Below are 21,749 nucleotides of genomic sequence, written 5' to 3' on the forward strand. Positions count from 1 at the left end.
CACATTTTCTAAATTGGAAGAATCAAAGTTGATTCAATACAATAATCTCAACTGTACTTTAATAAGTCTAATGACGATCTGTCTCATCAAGTGGTCAGAAAGAAGCCTGATTGGTAGCATCAGGATTGACAATTCAACTATCAAAATTGAACTCTAGGAGAGCTTTCATAGTTGTATTTGAAAAAAAATAAATATTTTCTGGCTCAACCATTCCAAACCATTACAAAATCAATGAATAAAAAGTGAGATCTATGGCATTAATAAAAAACTTCGAAAGTCACAATAAAGATTAACATGTGATATCTTAAAACGTATACCAAATGCAATCAGAGTGTGCGGAGTTCTGTCATCCATTGCCTCAAATAGTCTATTAAGCTCGTGAATTCATTTCTACTTCTACTTCAAGTCATTGTTCTCTCAGCTCATACACTATTCTCTCAGTGAATACAAAAAATGTAATATATTGTGATGCATCACATCAAGTGAACCGGCATAGGCATCACCTCTAAAGGAGGAGAAAAGGAATATTGAATGCTGAGAATAGAAGAGAGAAAAAAATTAGAAAAGAGGATAAGGTACGATAAAATAGGAAAGTAGAGATAGGGATAGGTTGTTGCAAGAAAAGAAACAAAAGGAGAGAAGGCACGTGAATGCTGAGGATACTAGAGAGAAAAAAGGCCAGGGAGGAAGGACCAGAGAGAATGGGAGTATGAAGATGAAAACATGGTTGAGGCATGTAAATCAGAGAAGGCTGTACATGCATTCCAGTGAATCTCAAGCATGGAGTCCCAGTTCGTCACTACGGAGAATTCTGTCTCTCAACCACCTCTTTGCACTCACTTTCACAACTCACTCTCTATTGCTCCCTCTTTTTCTCTATCCTCTCTTTACCTCTCCTATTCCCTCTTCCTTTGTGTCTCCATTCCAGCAAGAGGGATTGAGCCTTAACGGGCCGCTAATGCGTGTTTTATGACAAGGCTTACAGAGAAGCCTGAACCGAAGCTCGCAAGCGTACTTATTTATGCGCTACCCAAATATTGCTAAGCCATTCAAAGATTTAAGCGCGCCCACTCTGACTGATGGCTCAAACGTGCTGACGACAAAGTGTCACCAACGCACGCAAGCACACGCGTACACGCCAGCCTGCGCCACAAAGCTGAAAAGCTTGTCGTTGTCGTCATGTGTCGTTGTCGTTATGTTGACTTATAATACTGGCCACCAGTGTCCAAAGATAGGTGACAGGTTTTGATTGCATCCCATTGTAAGATTCATCTGAAACTGTCATTATAGGTACAATGAAAAGCATTGATGTAATTAGTGAGGCAAACTGTCAGTTTGAATAGCTGAAAATTTTGGTCTGTACTGAACTAGATGTATTTTCTGCCTCGTGGGAGTGCGATGCCCACTTATTGAGACACGAATTTTCGTAGATATCCAGACATACCATTCATTAGTCTTGAAGTGCTTCACACAGAATTCGTCGAAGGCAGTTCCAACTATTGTGACTGGTGCTCGTAGCTGAGAGACGGCTTGCAGACTATATGCTGGAATTTTAGATAGAGTTTTTGGTACGTCTGCAATACTGCAGTGCACCTGAACTTGAATAAGAATACCTTCCTGATAAATAACTTGAGAATATGCTGATAGATAGGACTTGCTGAGAAAAGCTCCAAATAGCAAAAATATTTCCTGACAAACGCTTTGTCAAAGCGATGAGATGTTGGCAATTAGGTTCATTTGAGAAATGACAGTGAATATTTCATTTTTGGGAGAACTGATTTATGAAGCCGAACATGATGTCTGACTTTCTCTGTATCATTCTGTCTCACCTCAAACCATCCCAGTCTGCTTTTAGATTATCCTTCTCATTTATCAAAAAGCTGAGTTCCATTTTCCATATTATAATTTGATGCACCACATCATCATATTGTTGGAAAATTGTCCATGATTATCCATTACGTTTCTTGTTTCCTTGGAAATCTTTTCTCTGGAGTATTAACACATATCTTATTCTGAACATTACCTCTCTATTACAATCGTGGGGCTCTTGAGACATATTCTTCGTGACTCCATCCTGCTTTGTTGAAGATTCGGGTAACAGGTTACATAATGTTGAGTCACATGCATAATTACTAGATAGAATGATAACCATTACAAGTGAACGTGAACAATTGTGAAGGAGAGGTCGAAGAAGAACAGAACAATGTAGAGAGATTCAGTAAGGGAGGAATGAGAGTTCATCTGTTCATTCACAAAATATTATTCAGTTATTCATCTAATATTCACGTATTATGAAGAAATCACTTACTATTCTTCAACCATAAGCATTGTTATAATGATATGAGAAAGCAGGCACTTGCCCAGAACATCTTCTGCTCCTGAATAAAAAAGGAATTATGTACAACATCTCCTCTACGGATGGAAATCTTCAAGTGAAGCAATCTTTAGTAGGCTACAATAGAAAAATTCCAATAGTTTCAACTGATGCAGTAGCATCGACTGACACCTGCGGTGCTATCACATGTCACATTGAATGCTATCACCATCAGCATCATCATCATCATTATTCATTTATCTGTCAACATAATTACAAACAAAAAAAATCACCAATATAAAGCAGAATGAGCAAATGAACAATACCTACGAAATCATGATCTTTAATATACAGAATTTATGAGAAAAAAACTAGAAATTAACTCATTATTCAAATATCATTTAACGAAATTCCAATGGAAATTCTGTAAATAAATGTTGATTTATTTTCATTCACAAATTAAATGCTGTAAATCAACTTTATACACCATGTTTGTGATCAAAATTCACCTTCCGGCAGTCGCGCTGTTGTAAAAAGTACAACAGTGTCAGTTGTTTTGCTGCAGAAAACTATTGAATGGGGTGGTGTCAGTGAATGAGTCACCTATGCATTCCAAAACTTTCCCCCCATCACTCCACTGAGATGCAGTATCAACCGAACAATACCTGATAGATAGGACTTGCTGAGAAAAGCTCATTCTTGCTGAAAAAACCATTGTTCATTCTGTAGGTGCCATTTAGTCGCGACAGTGCATAAGTCGCACTGTGCATAAGATAGGGAAAAACTGTATACGTAGACTGTAAACGAAACAATAACATAGAATTGATGGCTTTGCTTGATGTACCTTATTGGGCTATAAAATGGTAATCATCCAAATCAAATGTTCATAGGCGTAAAATAATCCAAGAAGATGGGAAAGTATTTATACAATTAATTAATATGTTTTGACAGTAAGCAGAGTACATAACACTTGGAAAATTGGATGATGTAAAAAATACAACACGCTACTGCTCGTGTGATTGAGTAGGGCACGACTAACGGAAAATTAAATAATATTATATTACGCTGCATCCCTCTTTAAGCATAGCTTGTGTTGAGAGATAGTGTAAACCATATTAGTCACATGGGTTTGCATGAAGAAGTCTCTCACAATTCAAAACAGAGTATTCCATTTTTGAAAAGTATAAAGTATATAGTATAGTATACGTTTATAAAGTATATTAAAACATGTAATTCTTGAATATGTTACAAATAGGCTACACATGGAATCAAACCCTCGATTTTCAAATAAAATCGAATCAAATTGTTTCAACTTGATTGATGACCTTTAGAATGATAAATAAACAATTGTTCACAATAACATCATTAGAAAAATGCATTGATCGTGATTTCATGCTACAATATTTGGAAACGCCGGTATTTGGTCAGTTAAAAGCGTGAGTCTGAAATTTTCTATTCAGATTTTTATTTCAACTTGATTGATGACCTTCAGAATGATAAACAAATAATTGTTCACAATTACATCATTAGAAAAATGCATTGATCGTGAGCACTAAGCCTAAAGTCCACATCGGAAGTGACTATGCTACAGTGAGATTCACTTAAAATTGCCAGCATTGGTTGAATGGGAGACTGGTGAGTTACATAATGGTAAGCCATCGTGTTATTGATAAGGTATGCTGACAGATCAGTATGAATCTCACTATAGTTTTGAAAGTCATGTTTTCGGTGAGGGTAGTCAGGGCAACCTCAGCCGTTTGCGCTTATTTGTTCGAAAACAAAAAAGAAACGACAGTCTGACCCTCTCAGCCCTTTAGTGGGGGGTGCTAAAAGGCTAGTGTTGTGTGTGTGTTCCGGAGCAGGAGCAGACAGAGACAGACTGACTGACAGCTGCACCGTTTGGCGCTTCCCCGTCGAGACTCATCACATGACTAGCTAACCCCTTTTCATCTCTAGCACCCTATTTTCTATCGTTTTCTTCTAATGCTATGAAATTTTAAATATTCTATTGTGTGTTTTGAAAAACAACTTAAAATATTATTTTTTCTCACTCATAGTGTTATCTTTGTGTCTTAGTATCATAGTGACAATAGTCTCAATGTCATGGTTTTAGCGACACTCAATCTCAAAGTGGATTCATCGTCGGCTTGATCATAGAGGAAGATATCACAAGCTATTAAGCATAAAACATAGCTTATGCTACTTCTTCTCCAAGGTTTCATGGTCTAGTGATAGTGTTCATCTATCAATGAATCAAAAGAAAATTGATTCATTTCATCTTTATCAAGAGAATATTCCTCTTATGTGAATTATGTGTTCAAGTGTATCAATGCATGTTGTAGATCAAATTTTTAGCGTTCTAGCAGGGCACCCGTGCTTCGCTATGAGAATTGGATGATATTTATCAAGAAATATTTATCAGTAAGTGAGTTAGTCAGTTCGGATTTTTATAAGTTCAGTAGTATAGATCTATTATGACTGCGTACGTACAGAGAGCAAGTGATGAATTCAATGTAATAGATAGGTACTGCATTAACGCTGGTTTTTGATTAGCTGCTCTGTACACACCTTAACCTTTACTCACAAACGCGCAGATCGCACACCAAGCTGAAACAATAGTAAATATTGATCCGAAATTATTCATTGATTTTGTTCAAAATGAATAGAATAGAAAATGGGATTATAAATGTGGAGGAAAAATAGCATGTAAGTGGAATTGTCAGTTGTTGAAAACATACAATTGTTGATCAGACCCAAGCCCAACAGCGCCACCAGCTCCCAGCCAATGCAACACCGCCAAACCAGGCTCCACTAGCAATAGGCCTACTCTTCACCGTTGAAGGCGAACTATTCCTGATGCGGCAATCTCTCACATGGAATAAGATTCTGATTTATTCCTTTTTTCAGATTGATTTCTACAATGATGCAGGTTTGACGCCCAGTGATATTGGACTCCCCAATGATTTGTGTTGTACATCGTTGTTCTAAAATGAAGGATAACTAATGACTTTTTGAGAGTCCTGTCTGGTTTCCCTCACACTCCGTTCTCCAATAAAATTGAACTTCCCTGCAAGATACTCTGGGCTTTTAGAATGAATTAGCTTGTACAGCAGCATTAGACTATGGCACTCCTTCATCGGCCTGGGCTTAAGCATACTCAACTGATAAGAATATAGAGTGATGCTGTGATTATGCCTTCTTAAATCATGAATGGATGGAATCATAAACGATTGACCACAAGTCTCAATACTCTTGCTTATGGCCGCGCGTCTCGAGACGCCTAACAGAACCAGAGGATATATTTTTTGTATGTAGTGGGTAGACTGGCCCACCACTGCCAGTCATCCCGCTGCCAGTTGTCTGGCCACCACCGATCGCCAGGCCGCCGCTGGTCGCCCCGCCGGTCGCCCGGCCACCACCGATCACCCCGTCGGTCGCCCCACCAATCACCCCACCATCGTCACCAGTCGTCCCACTATCGCTGCCAGTCGCCCCACTATCGTCGCCAGTCGTCCCACTATCGCGACCAGTCGTACCACTATCGTCAAGAGTCGCCCCACTATCGCCAATAGTCGCCCCACTATCGCCACCAGTCGTCCCACTATCGCCACCAGTCGTACCACTATCGTCACCAGTCATCCCACCATCGCCACCAGTCGCCCCACTATCGCCACCAGTCGCCCGGCCGCCGCCGGTCGCCCCACCACCGGTCGCCTGGCCGCCGCCGGTCGGCCACCGCCGGTCGGCCACCGCCGGTCGTCCGGCCGCCGCCGGTCGCCTGGCCACCGGTCGCCCCACCGGTCGCCTCACGGTCGTCCGACTGCCACCAACAGTCGACCTGCTGCAGCTGGCAATTGTCCCGCCGGCTGAGCATGAGCATTCTCAATGACCCTAGCTCCTCCTGCCACATGGACCATGCTCACCAGTATTCAGCATGTCTGTGGCAGGATGGTAGGGTCATCCACTCAGTGGTCAGTCAGTCACTGTTCAGTCACTGATCAGTCTGATCAGTAACTGATCAGTCATTGTTCAGTCACTGATCAGCCTGATCAGTAACTGATCAGTCACTGTTCAGTCACTGATCAGTCACTGTTCAGTCAGTGGCACTCCGCACTTGGTATGGGTCCAAAATGTATAAATAGCGGAGCTCAAACTCTCAGACCTCAGTATACTGATAAACACTGACCAGTATGTATATCAAACATAGGAACCATAAGCCAACATTGGAGGAGGTTGCTCCTACCATATTGGAGATTGCTAGGTTGAAGCGTGAAATCAAAAGGAGGCATAAGGAAATCATGCTGGGTAGACGGATTGCAGAAGAGAAACATGTGGAACACTTCAAACCTCTAGCTGAGCCACTAGTCAACCTAGTCAAAACCTTCCAACAGATGCCAGTTCAACAACCACAACTACCTCCATCAAGAGCATCCAAGAAGCATCCTAGGTATCTGAAGCCTAGAATAAAAATGCGCTCCAGGCATGTGAAGGGTAGGCAGAGACAATCCAAGCCAGAGTTGTTATCATCAGAACATCGTCCTTTCTCAGCAGCATCAACACACCACACATATCCTACTCCACCAACAACACCATTTGTTAAAGATGCCACATATACAAGGCGTGGACTTACTGGTGCAAGTAAAGCAAAACATAAGCTCCAACTCTCCAGCATTGATATGATTCAAATGTCACCAACATTTGAATCATATGGAACTGGAGAAGTTTCAAGTCCAATGGCAGGCACCTCAAGAGTTGGACGACAACTATGGAAAGCAGGAAAGCAGGCATTTGAAGGGGATGAGGGTGAGGAGTATAATATGAGTGGAGGATATGATGATAGCAGTGATGAGGAGCTGTCTGGAGATGGACAGGATGATGATAAGAATGTTGAACAATTATTGAATGAAAGTCATGGTACAACAGTTCAGAATATCCTTGATCAAACTGATCTAGCTGGAAAACAGGTAGCTGATTACATTAGAGGATCATTGAGCAAGGACAATGACAATTTTGATGACACTTTTGGACCAAGAGTGAGAGACAATGCTTACTACCTGGGCAATAAGTATTTAACTTTTGGAGAGAATGGTGATGAAATTGTGCTGACTGACCCTGTAGATCAGGAAGAAAAGACCTTCACAGCTACATTGGGACTTTGTGAGTTGATTTTCAAGAAGAATCCAAATCGTGCATTAGTTGAATCTGCTGACAGACAGGCTTATGGAGAAATATTGAACTGGACCAGTGTGCACAGACAGAACAATGATCCAACAGGTGAGATTGTTAACTACAACAAAGCTAAGTATAAGAATACAATCAAACGCCTTTTGGATGATAGCAGAGATGGTGGTCAAAGACATTCTGGGAGACAAGTGACTGGGAGAGGATCTATTGCCCCAAGGCGTGATTTTAGTAAGGAGAAAAGTCAGAAGATCTATAGAGGAAGAGTGTGTTCTGACAGCTATTAAGGGAGCTGCTGGTACAATAGTTAATAAGGCAATCGATATTCTACCAGTTGAACTTCATATCCCTGGCTATCAATACTGTGGACCAGGAACAAAACTTCAGAAGCGATTAGCACAAGGTGATCCAGGAATCAACAAACTTGATCAGGCTTGCAAGGAGCATGATATTGCCTATTCCAAGAGTGGTGATACAGCAAGCAGAGCAGTAGCAGACAGCATCTTGGCAGAGAGAGCCTGGGACAGAGCGAGATCTGATGATGCGGGGGTGTTGGAAAAAGCTGCAGCACTAGCAGTCACCAACATTATGAAGGCTAAGGCAAAATTTGGGGGAGGTATGAAAAGATCACTGAAGGAAGTCAGCAGGGTGGTTGAGAAGGGGAAGAAACAAAAGATTCAACCATCGAAGAAAAAATCAATGAAAGGAGGTCAAGGTCTTGAGACATCAGAAACCAAAGGTTGGTACAGGTCTTTACTTGAGACAGCAGAGATCAAAGGTCGGTCAAGGTCTTTACTTGAGAAAGCAGAGAACAGCAACACCTTAGACATTATATTGAGGTACAATCAAAATCATAATGCTATACAAATATGTATATATATTGGATACATAGCAGATTAGATTCATTGTGCTGGAATCATCTGTGGAGAATAGACATTTTGTCGATCAACTGTGTATCTAGAACAATAGAGAAAATGGTACTCCTATTCTCAAAGTGGGCCGACTATGGTGAGACAAATTTACCATCAATCTCCCCATTTGATCTGAAAATGGTTGAGGATCATGTAGAAGATGAGGAAGAGGAAAATGATATGGATGAGGACAATGAGGTAGAGGTGGAAGAGGAAGAGGAGGAAGAGGAAGAGGAGGAGGAGGAAGAGGAAGAGAAGGAGGAAGAGAAAAAGGAGGATGATGTAGTGGTGAGAAATACTACTACACCTATACTTTAACTCGAAGGAGCATCAATTACCTGAAGGAAAGAGGTTGTGAGGTGATTCAACATCAATGACAGGTATTGTCTCTAGCTGAAACAGTGTTCTGGAGGTATCACTGAATATCATCCGAAGACTATCAGACAACATGGAAGACTTGCCAAGGAGTAGTGCTGGAAAAGGAGTCTACAAGGAAAAGGAATCTACGACATCACCTGCTTGACATGGACCAAGGAGAAACATCATGGATACATCACTTTTCTGCATACTCAATATGATAAACAACTTGGATTTTGGAACAGAGATATACCTGCTTGTAGTAAACTTTTCAATGAAATGGATGTTGAATTGATCAATAAATAGCTAATTGTATTCCAAACTGTTTACTTATTACCTACCATCTCCTTAGATATAGTTTAGCTATAAGTATATTTGAGTGCCACTGACTGCGCTCGAATGCTCATGCTCAGCCGGCGGGACAATTGCCAGCTGCAGCAGGTCGACTGTTGGTGGCGGTCGGACGACCGGTGAGGTGACCGGTGGGGCGACCGGTGGCCAGGCGACTGGCGGCGGCTGGACGACCGGCGGTGGCCGACCGGCGGCAGCCAGGCGACCGGTGGTGGGGCAACTGGCGGCGGCGGGCGACTGGTGGCGATAGTGGGGCGACTGGTGGCGATGGTGGGATGACTGGTGACGATAGTGGTACGACTGGTGGCGATAGTGGGACGACTGGTGGCGATAGTGGGGCGACTATTGGCGATAGTGGGGCGACTCTTGACGATAGTGGTACGACTGGTCGCGATAGTGGGACGACTGGCGGCGATAGTGGGGCGACTGGCAGCGATAGTGGGACGACTGGTGACGATGGTGGGGCGATTGGTGGGGGAGACGACGGGGTGATCAGTGGTGGCCGGGCGACCGGCGGGGCGACCAGCGGCGGCCTGGCGATCGGTGGTGGCCAGACAACTGGCAGCGGGATGACTGGCAGTGGTGGGTCAGTCTACCCACTACATACAAAAAATATATCCTCTGGTTCTGTTGATACTGACCTTTAATACTTACCTTTACCACCTTGGATTTGAGAACCTCCAACTCAGAAAGCTGACTTGCTAACCACTACACCATAGAGGATTTATGTTTAAAGACTTAAATTATATAGAATATGATACTTCTTCCGATTGGCGGCGGCCAGGCGACTGGTGGGGTGACCGGTGGCGGCTGGGTGACCGGCGGGGCGACCGGCGGGCAGTTCAAGATCAGTGGGGAAATTTTTTTCTCTTTTTTCCCTTTTCCCATTTATTCCCACCTTCTTTCCCTTTTTTTCCCATTTATTCCTGATTTTTTGTGTATTTTTTTTTTTTTTTTTATTTTTTTTTTTTATTTTTTTATAATTTTTTTTTTATTTTTTTTTTTTTTATTTTTTTTTTTTTTTTTTAATTTTTTTTTTTATTATTTTTTTTTTTTATTATTTTTTTTATTATTTTTTTTTTTTATTTAATTTTTTTTTTAATTTTTTTTTTTTTTAATTTTTTTTTTTTTTTTTTTTTTTCTTTTTTTTTTTATTATTTTTATTTTTTTATTTTTTTAATTTTTTTTTTATTATTTTTTTTTCTTTTTAATTTTTTTTTTTTTTTTTTTTTTTTTTTTTTTTTTTTAGGTTAGGTTAGGTTAGGTCAGGTTATGACGTCATGGGTGACCTTGAGGTTAGGTTAGGTCACCTGGGGTGACCTTGAGGTTAGGTTTGATCACCTGGGGTGACCTTGAGAAATTGCGATTCTGGTGCACTCGTGCACCAGAATCGGCAAATTATACTACTAACATAATTAGAAAAATGCATTGATCGTGATTTCATGCTACAATATTTGGAAAACGCCGGTATTTGGTCAGTTAAAAGCCGGTGAGTCTGAAATTTTCCATTCAGATTTTTATTTCAACTTGATTGATGACCTTCAGAATGATAAACAAACAATTGTTCACAATTACTCATTAGAAAAATGCATTGATAGTGGCACAAGCCTAAAGTCCACATCGGAAGTGACTATGCTACAGTGAGATTCACTCTTAATTGCCAGCAGTGGTTGAATGGGGTGGTGTCAGTGAATGAGTCACCTATGCATTCCAAAACTTTCCCCCCATCACTCCACTAAGATGCAGTATCAACCGAACAATGGTTCATTCTGTAGGTGCCATTTAGTCGCGACAGTGCATAAGTCGCACTGTGCATAAGATAGGGAAAAACTGTATACGGAGACTGTAAACGAAACAATAACATAGAATTGATGGCTTTGCTTGATGTACCTTATTGGGCTATAAAATGGTAATCATCCAAATGTTCATAGGCGTAAAATAATCCAAGAAGATGGGAAAGTATTTATACAATTAATTAATATGTTTTGACAGTAAGCAGAGTACATAACACTTGGAAAATTGGATGATGTAAGAAATACAACACGCTATTGCTCGTGTGATTGAGTAGGGCACGATTAACGGAAAATTAATAATATTATATTACGCTGCATCCCTCTTAAAGCATAGCTTGTGTTGAGAAATAGTGTAAACCATATTAGTCACATGGGTTTGCATGAAGAAGTCTCTCACAATTCAAAACAGAGTATTCCATTTTTGAAAACTAAAGTATATTAAAACATGTAATTCTTGAATATGTTACAAATAGGCTACACATGGAATCAAACCCTCGATTTTCAAATAAAATCGAATCAAATTGTTTCAACTTGATTGATGACCTTCAGAATGATAAATAAACAATTGTTCACAATAACATCATTAGAAAAATGCATTGATCGTGATTTCATGCTACAATATTTGGAAACGCCGGTATTTGGTCAGTTAAAAGCATGAGTCTGAAATTTTCTATTTCAACTTGATTGATGACCTTCAGAATGATAAACAAACAATTGTTCACAATTAGATCATTAGAAAAATGCATTGATAGTGAGCACTAAGTCTAAAGTCCACATCGGAAGTGACTATGCTACAGTGAGATTCACTTAAAATTGCCAGCATTGGTTGAATGGGAGACTGGTGAGTTACATTATGGTAAGCCATCGTGCTATTGATAAGGTATGCTGACAGATCTGTATGAATCTCACTATAGTTTTGAAAGTCATGTTTTCGGTGAGGGTAGTCAGGTCAACCTCAGCCGTTTGCGCTTATTTGTTCGAAAACAAAAAAGAAACGACAGTCTGACCCTCTCAGCCATTTAGTGGGGGGTGCTAAAAGGCTAGTGTTGTGTGTGTGTTCCGGAGCAGGAGCAGACAGAGACAGACTGACTGACAGCTGCACAGTTTGGCGCTTCCCCGTCGAGACTCATCACATGACTAGCTAACCCCTTTTCATCTCTAGCACCCTATTTTCTATCGTTTTCTTCTAATGCTATGAAATTTTAAATATTCTATTGTGTGTTTTGAAAAACAACTTACAATATTATTTTTTCTCACTCATAGTGTTATCTTTGTGTCTTAGTATCATAGTGACAATAGTCTCAATGTCATGGTTTTAGCGACACTCAATCTCAAAGTGGATTCATCGTCGGCTTGATCATAGAGGAAGATATCACAAGCTATTAAGCATAAAACATAGCTTATGCTACTTCTTCTCCAAGGTTTCATGGTCTAGTGATAGTGTTCATCTATCAATGAATCAAAAGAAAATTGATTCATTTCATCTTTATCAAGAGATTATTCCTCTTATGTGAATTATGTGTTCAAGTGTATCAATGCATGTTGTAGATCAAATTTTTAGCGTTCTAGCAGGGCACCCGTGCTTCGCTATGAGAATTGGATGATATTTATCAAGAAATATTTATCAGTAAGTGAGTTAGTCAGTTCGGATTTTTATAAGTTCAGTAGTATAGATCTATTATGACTGCGTACGTACAGAGAGCAAGTGATGAATTCAATGTAAGAGATAGGTACTGCATTAACGCTGGTTTTTGATTAGCTGCTCTGTACACACCTTAACCTTTACTCACAAACGCGCAGATCGCACACCAAGCTGAAACAATAGTAAATATTGATCCGAAATTATTCATTGATTTTGTTCAAAATGAATAGAATAGAAAATGGGATTATAAATGTGGAGGAAAAATAGCATGTAAGTGGAATTGTCAGTTGTAGAAAACATAAATTGTTGATCAGACCCAAGCCCAACAGCGCCACCAGCTCCCAGCCAATGCAACACCGCCAAACCAGGCTCCACTAGCAATAGGCCTACTCTTCACCGTTGAAGCGAACTATTCCTGATGCGGCAATCTCTCACATGGAATAAGATTCTGATTTATTCCTTTTTCAGATTGATTTCTACAATGATGCAGGTTTGACGCCCAGTGATATTGGACTCCCCAATGATTTGTGTTGTACATCGTTGTTCTAAAATGAAGATAACTAATGACTTTTTGAGAGTCCTGTCTGGTTTCCCTCACACTCCGTTCTCCAATAAAATTGAACTTCCTGCAAGATACTCTGGGCTTTTAGAATGAATTAGCTCGTACAGCAGCATTAGACTATGGTACTCCTTCATCGGCCTGGGCTTAAGCATACTCAACTGATAAGAATATAGAGTGATGCTGTGATTATGCCTTCTTAAATCATGAATGGATGGAATCATAAACGACTGACCACAAGTCTCAATACTCTTGCTTATGGCCGCGCGTCTCGAGACGCCTCTAAGGAATTGAACCTTGTCACGTGGTAATTTAATACCACCAAATATTTTAAAATGAACCAATGAAATTTAATATAATTATAAAATTTGAAAGAAGGTTAGACCTAGTCAAAGGATAAATCAACTTAAATCAAGTATTATAGCGATTAGGAGTAATAGCATTATCAAAAACGATAAGAAAAACAGTATAATTGTGATTCAATAACTATGAGAACCCATTGGTAAGATCAAAAAATTATAAAGCGGCTTACTTATTATTGGCGGATTATAAAAAATAAAAGTGCATGAACATTGAGGTTAGAATTATTTGTTTACACTTTGAAAAGAATTAGTCGATCTTGCATAAATCGATATTATTAGAATCAATGCTGAACGAATCAGCTGATTATTCGATCAACCAGTATAACAGGTTGAATTATATAAAATTTACTCATAAAGGATATATCATGTATACTAAAGGAGTCGATGTGTAGAAATAGAACACCCATTATTTCTGTATAAATATTTATTATAATCTAAAAAAGCATGATAATCAAGAGTATACAAAACTCATATAAAAAACTAAATGTATTAAAATCGCATGTTATAATTATTTATGAAATCAATTTAAGATAAACACTCCATATATTTGTATAAAAACTCTTTTTTATTTAATTTTTTTCTTTATAAAGTCGAGGAAGCCCTGATTCCCAAGGCAACCAATTAATTGAGTTTATTAAATTGAAGGCCAATCGAGAGTAGCTTACAGATTATTCGTGGAAGAGAAAAATTTTTCTGAAAACCTCCTTCTTCTGGCTTAAGATCAATGACCTGAGAGGATGCACACAGAGTCTAGGGTTCTTTCTTCCTCTTTTTTAAAATTTTAAAAACTATTAAGCCAAACCCTTTTTAATGTGAAGTATTTGTATTAAATGTTAAATTATCTGTGAACTCAGTGCTGTCAAAGAGTTCGTTAATTTGTAACTATTCCCCATAAATATATCTTTAATTCGGAAAGGAACTTATAAGAATCTGGACCACGCGTTAGCCCAGCAGTGACGAAAAGGAGCCTACCTTATTAATTATTGAAAATAATTAATTCAATCCACGAGACCGACAAGAACTTCAGTTCAGTGAGTGATAAGTCAAACGAGCTCGTTTTAGGTTTTCTACATACAGTGGGGGAATTAATAAAAAAGCGCTATTCAAATTAACTTGAATTAAATAAAAAGTCACCACGTGTTGTATAATATCACATAGTTCATAAGAACATTTTATAAATTTATTTAATATATGTAGGAAGCTTACTTCCATGCACAGCCCGAATTCATATCAATCCCTGAGATCTCATGTTTGAATATTAATTTATTAATTATAATTTTGTTAATTGAACAAAGTATATCATATCAAACTTATAGACCGAACAGGTTTTTATTTGCAGAATTTTATATTGATTGGAAGTCTAAGTATCAGTATTAAATACAATATATTATGAATTTGAAACTCACTATTGTGAATATTAGCAAAGCCTGTGATAATTTTAGTTTAGAAAACATTTGATTAAGTAAATTATAGATATATCGAATATTTTATGCACATCTTTTTATGGGAATATATTTTGTGTTTTATGTCAGCATACAAACTCATAGAATTTTTTATTATATCCTAACTCATCTCGTTATATACAGTTTGAGCTGTTTTAATACCAACAAATATTTAGCAGCACTTAAAATTATTGAATCAAGTAATATTAATCTTATTCAGAGCACTCAATATTTATCATCCTTTGATGATATTCATTTTATCTACCAGAACAAGTATATTAAAAAATTATATTAATAATGTTCTAGTTATATCATATAAGGATCCAGAGAGCTTCAAGAACTGGCGTTGTAAGTTCTAAGGAATTTTGGAAGGGTATATTTGTGAATACTTGTATTCACGACGAGCGTTTTAAGAATCAACTAGAAACGACTATTGTTGGTCCTTATCATTCTCTAGTGGTACATGGTTACTGATAATCAGTCATCAAATATTCTTTTAATTTTCTCACTGGTATTCTCCAAGAACTTCATAGAAGCAGCGGTAAGAATTATCAATCACCGGTCATTGAACCTTATGGTGATTATTTGTATTTGTAAAATTCATGTATCTACCACTGAGCTAGAGCTGAGGTTTGAACCCAGTAATTTTGCGAGCCGGACGGCCTTAATTTTTGTGAATTTATTCGCAAAAGAGGAAATTTAGAGACTGCTCTTATAAATATCAGAAACATCGTATCATCTGTGAAGGATTTACAATTCACAACTTCACAACCTTAAGAAAAAATTTACTAGACACTGCAGCCAATAGTTCTGTGCTCTTTGCAGACGCTCAGACAAGACAATAGTGATGTGATTGACTAGAATGTCCCAGTTGTTTAAGTACGGGAAGGCCAACGATTTTCCCATCATCACTTTTACGTGGAATGGAATACATTCATTGACCTTTTGAATACTAATGAATACCTTTTGAATACTAGTGAATACCTTATTGCAGGTAATATTGATTTGCTCAGTCCAGTCAATAGTCTTGTTCATACATTTTCAGTCTAAAATTCCTAACAGAGTCACTGTAAATAAGATGTTTTCCATTTATTCAAATGGAACATCCGTAATAAGAGTCTATAGCTGTAAGACTAATGATTCTAGTGTAGCCAATAACTATTGCTTTAGAAATTGTCTCGTTGATTTCCACTCCATGTCTGTAAGGCCAGTCTTTAAGAGCTGTAAGTCCAGTCCATTTAAGAGCTGGAAGAGATACATTCCGTCTACTCACAGTCGGTGAAAATCTGTTATAGTCACGTTTTTCGGAAAAAATGTTACGATTTTCGTAAAAATGTAAAAAAATTAATTTTAATTAACTCTATAGTCATAGTGGATGTACGTCTGTAAGCCATCGGCGTGAAGGTGATGTTTGAAGAATTTGAAGATATTGGTGACATCGTCAATGTAAAGGCTGAATAGAAGAGGCCCAAGAACTAAAATAATATGAATAATATTGAGTGACCTGGCTGGAGTGGCTGGCCCAAGAACTGAACCTTGCGGTACACCTCTCTCAACAATGTGGTCTCTACCTCTTACCCTAGTCCGAGGAAAAGAAATAGAGAGATTGATTGATTGATTGAGTACTTTATTTATGTAGATTACAATATATACTGGCTTATACACTTATATACAATAGCTTACAATACAGCAAAATTATAGATGAATTTACATAATATAGACTAAGAAAATAACTATTGAACTGTATATGATATGAAAAAGCAATTTGTAATATAATAACTATAGATAATAATCATATTGTTATGCATCTACATAAATTGGCGGAGCTTTGGACATATCAATGTCCATTCTTTGGGAAGAATATAAAAATATCCTCCCCACTAACTCTCTACCAAAACGTTAATTTCGTTATTTAAACTAAGGATTTATTTATTAATGGAAATATTGTAAAAGTTTTAATCAATATGAATATTGAAGAGAAAAAAAAACAGAAAATTGATAAAGTAAAATAATTATATAGGTAGATAAGATCAAATAATTGATTAATAAAATGAAGTAGGCTGAAAGTAGATCAGGGTTATCAATTTCAGTAATATACAGCAGTATGCAGTGGATAATTGAAATAACATGAGTTTATATAATATATATATATATATATACAATTCGTTCTATAACATGGTTTAAAGGTTTATATTGGTGGAATGGGTGAGGGATGGTTGTCATGTGATCGTTCTAGGGCCGGACAGTTTCAGTCATTTGTTCCAAAATATGTTTTTTTAAAGTCAGGTTGAAGCTCGCTCGGCTCTCGATAGACCTGATAGAAACAGGAAGTGTATTCCATGCACGACAGGCACTGACTAAGAAGGATTTTGTGAAAATAGTAGTTCGATGATTGGGTATCCTTAAAGTACTTTCTCCGGTTCTAGTATGTGAAGCATCTATCCTCCTACCTTCAGAGACAAATTTGAAATCATCTTTAAAATAGTTCGGATTACCGTATTTCAAGATATCTCTAACAAGCTTGACTATTCGAAAAAGCCTCTGATCGGGAAGCTTCAATGTTGAACTAGCAATGTGGGCTGGGGTGATATGATCATGGCGTTGGAGAGAGTAGACGAAACGTAGACAATAATTTTGGCAACGCTGTAGTTTATCATTCAGAGTGACTTGCATATCGTTAAGAACAGAATTACAATACATTAAATGTGGGAAGATGAGAGATTGAACCAATAATAATTTAATGTTTCTAGGGAGGATATCGTGCATTTTCTTCAATGCATGCATGGCTGAGAATACCTTTTTACAAGTTTTGTTCACTTGTTCTGACCAGTCAAGAGTATTATTCATAATAATGCCTAAATTTTTAACTGAGCTACAGTAAGGAATGTCATTACCGTCTACACTAATTTTGTGAATCGATTCAAGGTCAATATTGTTTATAAGACGAGAATATCCAATTATAATGGGTTGTGTTTTGATGGGATTAAGCTTAAGGCCATTTTTCTTTGTCCATTCCACTATCGAATTGATATCCTGATTCATTATTCCAACTGTTTCATTAATTTTTGTTATGGGACAGCTTAAATAGATTTGAAGGTCGTCTGCATAAGTATGGAAACTGGAGAATTTGATAATGGAAGAAAGGTCATTAGCATACAAAGTGAAGAGGAGAGGGCCTAAAATTGAACCTTGTGGTACTCCATGCATAACGTTTTTCCAAGTTGACTTTTTGTCACCGACAGATACACATTGTTTCCTACCTAATAGATAGGATTTAAACCAAACTAACGAGTTGTGACTGAAACCAAGAATAGCCAACTTATTCAGAAGGACTGTATGATCAACAGTATCGAATGCTTTAGAAAAATCAAATAGGGTGAGGATGGTGCATTTTCTTTGGTCCATAGCTAACCTTATATCATCAGTGACACGAAGCAGAGCTGTCTCAGTTGAATGGAATTTTCTAAAGCCTGATTGAAAGTTATGAAGCTTACTATTGTTGTCTAGAAATTTTACAACTTGAGCATGAATGAGTCTTTCTAGCACTTTGGACAATGCAGGTAAAATACTGATTGGTCTAAAATCCTCAACTTTATTGGGTGATGGAACTTTATTTAGAGGGCGAACCAGAGCAAACTTCCAGTTTTCAGGGAAAATGCCTTCTTCAAGTGACTTGTTGAAAATGTATGTAATGGTTGGTAAAACAGCAAATAACATATTCTTGATAAATTTAATAGGAATTTTGTCTACACCCGTAGCATTACTATGAATACGTTGAATTGCTCTGAAAGTGTCTTCTTCTGAGATTGGATGGAAATGAAATTGATCAGTGATTGGTAAATCTAAGTTTGTAACCTGCTCTTCAAGATCATCTATATGATTAGCAATGACAACTTCGTCGCGTTGGTTAGAGTGTGAAACGAAATGGTCATTTATATTATTCAATGGTAAGTCAATTTGTGGATTCGATTTCTGTTTGCCAAGCCCGAATTCTTTTATTCCCTGCCAAAGTGATTTAGAGTCTTGTCTATTGTTTGTCATAAACGAATTCAAGTACCTAATCTTTGAGTTCCGTAATTCCTGTTTAACCCTATTTCTAAGGCTCCTATACTCTATCAAACTGTCCAAGTCAAATGTCTTTTTAAATTTTCTATGTGCTTTGTCTCTACGTCCCATCATCTTAAGTATGTCTTCAGTCATCCACGGTACTCGTCGTTTTCTATTAATCCTCCTTGTCACATAAGGTGCATGTTTGTCATACAAAGTCAAAGTCCAATTCTCGAAAGTCTTGACCATGTCATCAACTGAGGGTAATGCTTCAATTTGATGCCATGGAGTCTGAGCCACATCAGTCAGGAAGGCGGCTTCATCAAAGTTTTTGAAGTCTCTATAAGTGATAATTTTCTGTTCTGGCTTGGGTATCTTATGGGAAAGTACACAGTAGATCAAATCATGTCTAGAAATAGCTGGGACTGAGATTTGGCCTGCTTGAACAACCTCATTGGGATCACTAACAATGAGAAGGTCAATGAGTGTGTCTGATTCATTAGTATGATGAGTTGGATCGAGGGGTAAAATAGTCATGTTTAGGCATTGGAAAATTGTAGTCAGTTGAAAGTAGTCAAAGTTACGATTCGTCATGTTCAAGTCGGTGTTCATATCCCCCATAACTAGTATACGGTTATAACAAGGCATAAGAGAAAGCAAGGCATTTTCGAAATCTGTGAAATGACCTATTTTTGGTGGGCGATAACAGATACCAACGAGTAATTTATCATTACTAGATAAGGATAATTCAAGTACCTAATCTTTGAGTTCCGTAATTCCTGTTTAACCCTATTTCTAAGGCTCCTATACTCTATCAAACTGTCCAAGTCAAATGTCTTTTTAAATTTTCTATGTGCTTTGTCTCTACGTCCCATCATCTTAAGTATGTCTTCAGTCATCCACGGTACTCGTCGTTTTCTATTAATCCTCCTTGTCACATAAGGTGCATGTTTGTCATACAAAGTCAAAGTCCAATTCTCGAAAGTCTTGACCATGTCATCAACTGAGGGTAATGCTTCAATTTGATGCCATGGAGTCTGAGCCACATCAGTCAGGAAGGCGGCTTCATCAAAGTTTTTGAAGTCTCTATAAGTGATAATTTTCTGTTCTGGCTTGGGTATCTTATGGGAAAGTACACAGTAGATCAAATCATGTCTAGAAATAGCTGGGACTGAGATTTGGCCTGCTTGAACAACCTCATTGGGATCACTAACAATGAGAAGGTCAATGAGTGTGTCTGATTCATTAGTATGATGAGTTGGATCGAGGGGTAAAATAGTCATGTTTAGGCATTGGAAAATTGTAGTCAGTTGAAAGTAGTCAAAGTTACGATTCGTCATGTTCAAGTCGGTGTTCATATCCCCCATAACTAGTATACGGTTATAACAAGGCATAAGAGAAAGCAAGGCATTTTCGAAATCTGTGAAATGACCTATTTTTGGTGGGCGATAACAGATACCAACGAGTAATTTATCATTACTAGATAAGGATAATTCAAGTAGCATAAACTCTGGTCTGGAACAATACTCTTGTTTAGATGTGATTAAAACTTTTGTTTTGATACCATCTTTCACATAAATTGCTACACCCCCACAAGCTTTATTTAATCTATCATTCCGGAAAAGATTATATCCAGGCAATGCAACAAAATTTGATGTAATACTAGGCTTCAAAAATGATTCGGAAATTCCGATTATATTGAAGTCCTGAAAACGGAAGATTGCTCTGAGTTCATCAATGTGGCAACTGAGGGATTGTACGTTAAGGTGAGCAGCCTTGAAAAGTTTTTTGAAAGAGTGGAGCTTATTTGCTAGAAACATACCTGCGTCATTATTACTATTATTGAAATAATCATACCTACTTGAGGGCGAGCGAGCTGACGTGTCAGTGAGAGGCATCATGGAAGCAGCAGACCAATCGTGAACCGACCTCAGAACGACACATGACGGGGGAAATGGGGATGAAACTGATAAAACTTAACCTAAATGAAAAAGTCTCTTGATTCGAGTGCATTCAGTATGCCTTGACAGTTCGGCTCCCTTCACTATTTAAAGCACTAGTTCAGAAATTCACTAAACACAATAAGATGTAGATGTGTGGAGTTTCGGTGATGAATAATCCTAATGGTGAATAAGATGAAGATTGAGGAAGAACTGGTAGTGGGAGATCTGGTCCAAGTGGAGATAGAGCGAGTAGGTATCCAGTAGTGGAAGAATCGGGTCCAAGTGGAGGTAGAGCGAGAAGGAATCCAGTAGTGGAAGATCGAGTCCAAGTGGAGACAGAGAGAGATGGAATCCAGTGGTGGAAAATCGAGTCCAAGTGGAGATAGAGAGAGATGAAATCCAGTAGTGGAAGATCGTGTTCATGGTGGAGATAGAGCGAAATGGGATCCAGTAAAACTGAAAAAGAGAAGAAGAAGCCAGCAGAAAAACGAAAAATCTTTGAAGAAAGTTATCAATAGAGGAAAGATACATAATATAACTGATAATGAATAATATTCGCATAAAATTGAAGAGGAATAGTATGATTTAATGTGGGAAAGAATCGAATATTATATGGATAAATATATGGATATTATAATATAATATATGGATATTAGTAGAAGGTAATCAGATAGAAAGAGAAAAGGTAGAAAGATAAATAGATATAGAAAGAAAAATAAACATTTGAACATGCTGGATAGCTAGTGGAAAAATCACAGGGAAAATAATGATAATAATAGGGAAGAAAAGAAGAGAAAGAAGGAATGTGCACAAATTGCGAAGAACTTATGAAACTGAACTATAGAAT

The 21,749-nt window shown here is 37.9% G+C and overlaps 1 protein-coding gene across 1 annotated transcript in view; it reads right to left on the minus strand.

The window, feature by feature from the left end:
• Window positions 1–6,224, minus strand: part of LOC111043946 (retinal homeobox protein Rx1) — a 54,872-nt gene extending 48,648 nt beyond the window's left edge. Inside the window, exon 1 of the mRNA XM_039420140.1 lies at window positions 6,029–6,224. Within this exon, the coding sequence (XP_039276074.1) occupies window positions 6,029–6,224 (196 nt within the window). The remainder of the gene's footprint in view (window positions 1–6,028) is intronic.
• Between the last annotated feature and the right edge of the window lie 15,525 nt (window positions 6,225–21,749).

Source organism: Nilaparvata lugens, chromosome 2 (assembly GCF_014356525.2).
Source record: "Nilaparvata lugens isolate BPH chromosome 2, ASM1435652v1, whole genome shotgun sequence".
Classification (NCBI taxonomy): domain Eukaryota; kingdom Metazoa; phylum Arthropoda; class Insecta; order Hemiptera; family Delphacidae; genus Nilaparvata; species Nilaparvata lugens.